The 6,744-nt window shown below is 52.2% G+C and overlaps 1 protein-coding gene across 10 annotated transcripts in view; it reads right to left on the reverse strand.

Moving 5' to 3' along the window:
- kmt2ca (lysine (K)-specific methyltransferase 2Ca) overlaps window positions 1–6,446 on the reverse strand; it is a 29,306-nt gene extending 22,860 nt beyond the window's left edge. For all 10 annotated transcript variants that reach the window (XM_062479222.1, XM_062479220.1, XM_062479221.1 and 7 more), the window contains exons 1-11: window positions 6,328–6,446; window positions 6,043–6,224; window positions 5,314–5,478; window positions 5,027–5,136; window positions 4,607–4,672; window positions 4,307–4,519; window positions 3,371–3,496; window positions 2,392–2,505; window positions 2,150–2,280; window positions 1,386–1,587; window positions 726–830 (exon numbers count right to left, since the gene is read on the reverse strand). In XM_062479222.1, coding sequence (XP_062335206.1) covers window positions 726–830; window positions 1,386–1,587; window positions 2,150–2,280; window positions 2,392–2,505; window positions 3,371–3,496; window positions 4,307–4,519; window positions 4,607–4,672; window positions 5,027–5,136; window positions 5,314–5,478; window positions 6,043–6,224; window positions 6,328–6,429 — 1,516 coding nt within the window. In that variant the 5' untranslated portion in view covers window positions 6,430–6,446. The remainder of the gene's footprint in view (window positions 1–725; window positions 831–1,385; window positions 1,588–2,149; window positions 2,281–2,391; window positions 2,506–3,370; window positions 3,497–4,306; window positions 4,520–4,606; window positions 4,673–5,026; window positions 5,137–5,313; window positions 5,479–6,042; window positions 6,225–6,327) is intronic.
- Between the last annotated feature and the right edge of the window lie 298 nt (window positions 6,447–6,744).

Below are 6,744 nucleotides of genomic sequence, written 5' to 3' on the forward strand. Positions count from 1 at the left end.
GAAAATACAATACTAATCTATATTCTAAATAAAACAGCATAAGGCTGAGGTTGTGACAGCGCCGCAGGAAGACACAGTGAGTCAGACAGGCTAAAACAGAACTTCATGAACCATACAATCACACGTAACAGAGACACACAAGATGCCAAAGGTTGTGAATGAGCTGGGGAGCGCGTGTGCTTGTGCATGTGTATTTTGCCGTGTATTCATCAGACCCGGGTCAAACAGTACATCAAATCATTTCAGATATTGGGTTTTATCTGTCTCGAGCTGGAGAAGGGTGGTAGGGGGGAGGGGGGGAGGAAGAGGGGGGAGGAAGAGGGGGGAGGAAGAGGGGGGAGACACTGTAGGGGAGGTTTCTGAACATTACTTAAATGATTCCATAGTGCCGGGCGAGCTCAATCAATCAAAGATGCCCATCACCAGTTGACTCAGGTCTGATGCGAGTTGCTGGGTGGTGTCTCCCAGGGTAACAGTGTTAGGGAGAACGTGGGACTAGCTATGAAGAGAGTGAACGACAAGTGAGGAGCCAGGTTAGAAGGAGAAGAGGGTAGTGACCAGGAGAGTTAGCCCAGCAAAGGAGGACAGGGGGTGCAGAGAAGGGGAGGCATGCCAGGAGACCCAGACAAAAGGGCAAGTTGAGACTCCTGGAGGATACAGAAGGGAGGGGGGGCAGGCCAGGTGAGTCATCCCAGCGGTGGTGAGCATTGTCCGGGGTGTTCTACCTGAGTCTCTCCCTGGCTTCACCAGCTCCTCAGACAGCATCCCCAGCAGGTCAGCGTCGGTGGTCAGGACCTCTGAGAGGTCCACTAACGGATCCTCATCATGGGCTGGAGATGGTACACCATACACATGAGTGATACACACACACACACGAGTGTGATACACACACACAAAACAAACACATGTATGATGCACATACATATCATACACACCGGATGCATGTATGATACACCTGTCTACCTAGACATGAATGAGGATATGAAGGAATGGCACAAACGGACTGACTGGTAGAGGCCTCTACAGGCTGACACCACACACCTGAACGGTTCCAAGACAGTGATATATCTCATTCACCAAAGGAAACAGGGAGGGGAGGGTTTTTTGTTTTTGTTGCTCCTAGGTTGCTCTACTATTAGCTGTGTGCATGTGTGTGTGTGTGTGTGTGTGTGTGTGTGTGTGTGTGTGTGTGTGTGTGTGTGTGTGTGTGTGTGTGTGTGTGTGTGTGTGTGTGTGTGTGAAACAGAAGTGGGCTGGGATCCAGAGACAAAGACAGACATGGAGAGAGAGATATAGAGAGAGAGAGAAATAGAGAGAGAGAGAGAGAGAGAGAAGAGGAGAAAGTGATGGAGAGACGACAGAAGGAGTCAGGGATGTGTACTTACGTAGCACTCCTCCCGTCCTAGAGATGGGCGTGGCAGAGGTGGAGCTTAGCAGGGGGTCGGACGAGGGGTCCAGGAAGCGAGCGGCGGGGTGTTTGGTCTCCACCTGCAGCCCAGACGGCTCCTCGCTCAGACCCATGGGTTCGAATCCCGACCTCCTCCCCTGCTTGCTCTTATCCATCAGCTCCTTCCCAAAGAAGGCATCCTGTAGCGAGAGACACACGCAAAACCATGAACAGACATCAAACACGTGGCAGGGTGCGGGCGATCTCAGTAAGACCCCGACCACTGTGGGTCTGTCTGGGAGCAGCCGGGGTGATGTGGCTCTTCACAGGATGTGAGACATTAAGAGACTAGGTCTATCTATTAATGATGACACTGGCTCCTCTGGCAGAAGGAGGTGGGGGGGGGGGGGGGGGGGTGACAGCTGGAGTGTTTGATGCATGGCTGGTCACATCCCTGGGCATGCTGGTCTGGTGGAAGGATCTCTTGGCACCAAGAGGGCATCGGCGTTTCCGATGAAGGTTTCACACACACACACACACACACGCGCGCGCGGCCCTTGCACGGTGAGACACAAACACATACTGACACACAACTTTGACACACTCTACTGCGGACAACGCAAACGCACCCACGCCACAGTTTCAACCACAGTGCACAGTACCTAGTACTGCGCCTACTAGGAAATTCAACAGCATTATGAGTATATTAAGCACACCATGCTACTGTACACCCTGGCCTGCATCTCTGGCTGCTCTCCTCACCTGCAGGTAGGAGGGGAAGGCCTCCTCCAGCTTGGTCTTCTGTTTACGGTATCTCTTCCTGACCTTCTCCAGACCCTCCACAGGCACGGGGGCTTGTTCCTCTCCCGGGCCAACCTCGCCATCGTTCCAGACTGGAACACACACACACACACACACACGGGTGAGAGGGGAGTCACTCCTTCTAGAAGAGCCTTTAGAAATGGTGTAAACTGAGGGGCAGACTGAAGTAATGGAGCGCCTACCTTCCTCCTTGCCCTGCTCTGTTGGAGAGCCTGTGGAATCCTTCCTGGAGAGGGATCGTTTGGTTTTGCCTTGTCCAGCCTTGCTCCTCTGTCGCACCATGAAGCCACCAATACCTGGAAAAGAGGACATGGTTAGTCTAAAACACAGGAACACTTGCACCCACACACACAAATACAAACTCCATTGGGCAATTAATGTAGGCAGCCTCTAGTTCTAAAAGGTTTGACAGCAACGCCTTGGTATTCATCTTAATTAACAACTAAAACCTGGGCCTGTGTGTGTGTGTGTAAGTTAGAAGCAGAGAGAGCATGATGCATGTCAGGTGAGCCTATTTCTGGGCTGTGAGGAGGGGGGGGTGAGTGAGAGTAAGACAGAGAGAAAGAGAGAGAAGGAGGAGCTGATGAGAAGTGTTCTGCTGAGTAGAGTGTTCTGTTACAGCACAGAACCCAAGAAATATCTACATACTTCCTCATCAAACATCTGCAAAGTCATGTGTAAGAGAGACCGTTGGGGGCTTGCTTCTCGTTATGTGACTGTTTCTATGGAGGGGGACTGAATTTCTGTCTCCGTTGTATTTTTTAAGTAGAGTCACTCGGATGATCTGCTTCTGGAAGATTCCGAGTTGGGGCTGTGTTGGCAAGAAGCAGTGCACTCTGGGATGCTACTTAAGAAGTCTGGAGGACTATGCAGCCAGACCATTACACACTCCACTGGAGCATCCAGGACTAATAAGACGGCTTCCTCTCCTCTCCCATCCCTCCATCCCTTCATCTATCACATCTCCCATCTCTTCCTCCACTCTCCTTCCCCCAACTTCCTTCTTTCCTGCCTCAGCTCAACTTCAGTCTTCCTCCTCTGTCACCACTCTTCTTTCCAGTTATTCATTGATTATTTCATCCATCCATCCCTCTATTTACCATCCCACCATCCATCCATTCCCCCTGGTATAGTACTGTTCAGGTTGACATGGTAACACACCGGGTCTATACGGCTTTCTCTTCCTCTTCTTGTTGCCGTTGGTGACCTCTGACCCCTTGGCGTCCTCGTCGGCGTGAGCACGTTCAGGGCTGGAGTCCGACTTTACATCACAGTCCATCATGTCTGCTACACACACACACGTACGTAAGAGGGGATTCATCTTTAGCTCAGCAAGATAACACAGACAAACGTGTGGCTCACAGGAGGAAACCTAGGCTCAAACCCCTCAAGTCATGCAGTTATGGAACACGTGCCCAATCTTGTTTGTTTAGGGAGGTAAATGGTTGATATTGTGTGTTCAGAGCAGTAAGTAGAGGGTTAACTGTCTGTGTGAGCAGAGCAGAGCAGCAGGTAAGGGGTTAAACTAGGCATCGTTAACTCCTGTCTGGCCACACTGCCCTCTGTTCTAATGGATGGTCTGGGCATTAACTCAGTTAGAACCACACTCCTCTCCTCCCCCTCTCTCTCTCCCCCTTCATTCCCCACTTTCCCCCCTTTTCTCCTCTTCAAATTAATTTCCTTGCTCTCTTCTCTTCTGTCTCCCTCTCTTGCTCACTTACTCCCTCTGTTATCTTGTCCCCCATTTCTCCTCTCTCCATCTCTTTTTTTTCTCTTTCCATCTCCCTCTCCTCCTTTCTCACCCCTCTCTAAGTAATCGGTTCCACTCAGAAAGAGTGAACTCCAGCAGAAGAGGGTTTTTTTCTACTTTGCATTTTCATGCATTTCAAATCTCCTGATTGGAAAATTCCTCTTCAGCCTGTCTCACTTTGCTCCTATCCTCCTCTAACCCTCACCCCCCCCCACTCCCCCATCAGTCTCTGGAACATCCAGTTCTCCTCTATGAGCAGAGGACATTCAGACAGAAATATCTCTTTCCCGTGAGCTGGGTAAGAGTTCGAGTTGGGAGTGGTGGGGCGCGGAGCCTCCTGCTCTCACCTTTGCTGTCGTCCAAGTCTCCGTCGCGGGACAGCTCACAGTGGGGGTCCGGGGGGGTCTGGAGCACAGACACGATGTTCTGGTTGATGATCTTCAGCTTCAGTTTGGGTTTGGACCTGCGGCGCCGTGAGGAGGGCACCACCAGGCTCTGGAGCTGGCACAGGCCCGACTCGGTCAGACACACGCCGTCCTGGGTGTAGGTCTTCTGGTGCTCTGGACCAGGGCAGAGAGGAGCGGTCAGCTCTACTGGACTCTACTGGGGGTCTGCGCACACAGTCTGACTGGTCTGCTGTCACTTACCCGGCTCTCGGATTCTGGATACTATTTGGGCCATGATTGGAGCTTCCTTGTTGTCCATTAACATTGCTGATATTAGGACAGGACAGATAGAAGGGATAGGAAGAGGGACAGGCAGGAAGAAGAAGTGGAAGGATGCAGGGTAGTTAGGATACGTCCTCTAGGCTTCGGGCCCTTCCTCTCAGCCTGGTCTGTTCACTAGGACAGACCACACTAGATGTAGAGGATCTGCGTGCACAGTATCCACATTTGTGTGTTTGTATATTTACATGTGTGTGTGTATATTTGCATGTGTATGTGTGTGTCTCATTGTGCGGGGGCAGATTATGTGTGTGTAGCTCCCCATGTGAGGACAGGCTATGTGTGTGTGTGTGTCTCACCATGCGAGGGCAGGCTGTGTGTGTGTGTGTGTGTGTGTCTCACCATGCGAGGGCAGGCTGTGTGTGGTACAAAGAGAGCAGTCAAAGCCGTCATCAGCAGCATTCTCCACGTCCTCGTCCGAGTTCAGACCCTGGCAGCTGGCATGGACCCACCTGAGATAGAACCAGACATGAACACACTACAGACAGACAGACAGAGAGAGAGAGAGAGAGAGAGAGAGAGAGAGAGAGAGAGAGAGAGAGAGAGAGAGAGAGAGAGAGAGAGAGAGAGAGAGAGAGAGACGGAGGCAGAGAAAGGTGGATCCAGAGAAACAGAGGGAGGATGCCCACCTGTCACACAGGCGACACTGCAGGATGAGTTGGTCGTCACGGTAGCTCCTGGCACACAGCGGGCACGACTCCAGGCTGGCACAGGGGCCACAGCGGGTGTAGTTGTTCTGCCACTCACACCCACGGCCTGGGGAGGTGGCACCACACTGGGTACAGGACACACACCTGGTACAGGGGGTGATGGGAGGGAGGGGAGGGGGGGGAGGGAGGGAGGGTGCAAATCAATACTTGCACATGAAAAACAACTGCTCCTTACATACACACAGGACTCCCAGTGGCAGTCAGAGGTAGGCAACAGGCACCAGAGTCATCACAGCAACAGCTTCTAAGAATGTTTGACAGTAGGACGAGCCATGGTAACATCACACCTGACCTGAGGGAATACACCCCCACCACCCCCCTCCCCCGCAAACACTCTCCACCGTCTGACAGCTGGAAACCTTGATACACAGAGAGGGGGGGAGGGGGAGGTTAAGACAGCAAGACAAAGAAAGATAGAAGGAAGAAGGAAGCAGAAAGAGACAAGGAGAAAATGCGAGAGTGATAGACACGGACACACAGCAAGAGAGAGAAAGCGTGGGACCATGAAAGAGAGCGAGAAGAGGCATGAAGGGCGACAGAGAGAAAGAAAGGGAGGGAGGAGAAAGTGGAGACAAGCGTAATATATATATATATATATTTATTTTTTTAACCGTATTAGATGTCAGTGTGATTGACAGGTGTACCCACCACTTGCACTTCCAGCTTCCCTTGGGGACGGTGTGCAGGGGAGGGTCCAGACAGTAGGTGTGGTAGCTGATGTCACAGTCGTCACACAGCAGCAGCCGCCCGGGGTCACTGGCCTCGCCGCACGCCTCGCACACCGTGCACTCCAAGCAACGCCAGCCTTTACTCAGGACCACACGGGTTATCTACGCACACGGGACGAACCCATGAGGCGGTCAGTCGTTCAATCGATCGCGCTGATTTATTCATTAATTCACTTCCAAGCAATCGAACAAGCCAACTCCTCACCTTGATGTTGACACAGAAGGGGTGGTAAACACTGGCCACACTGGGCGCAGCCAGCAGTCGGCCCTCTGCTCCCTTTCCGAAGCTCCCACACACCACACACATGTCCTGGGGAGCGGAGGGGTGAGGGAGGGGACAGGATGAAAGGGAGAGGGAGGGGGTGAAGGGGGAGAACAAGGTCAATAAAACAGATCAGGAGTCTTCATGACCTCGCTCCGGCTGTGTAGGATGGAGACTCAAGTATGGTGGAGTAAGTTTACCAACACAGTGTGCGATGTCGTCTGGAAAGAGAAACCGTGCTTCCTTACACAGCCATGTTCTCACACACACACACAGAGCCAAGCTCACTGTCTGAGAGTGCAAGTGGTCGGAGGTGGAGAACATAACCACAGTGTTGTGCATGCTGTTCTCTCCCTCCTC

This window comes from Osmerus eperlanus, chromosome 15, assembly GCF_963692335.1.
Source record: "Osmerus eperlanus chromosome 15, fOsmEpe2.1, whole genome shotgun sequence".
In the NCBI taxonomy this organism is placed as follows: domain Eukaryota; kingdom Metazoa; phylum Chordata; class Actinopteri; order Osmeriformes; family Osmeridae; genus Osmerus; species Osmerus eperlanus.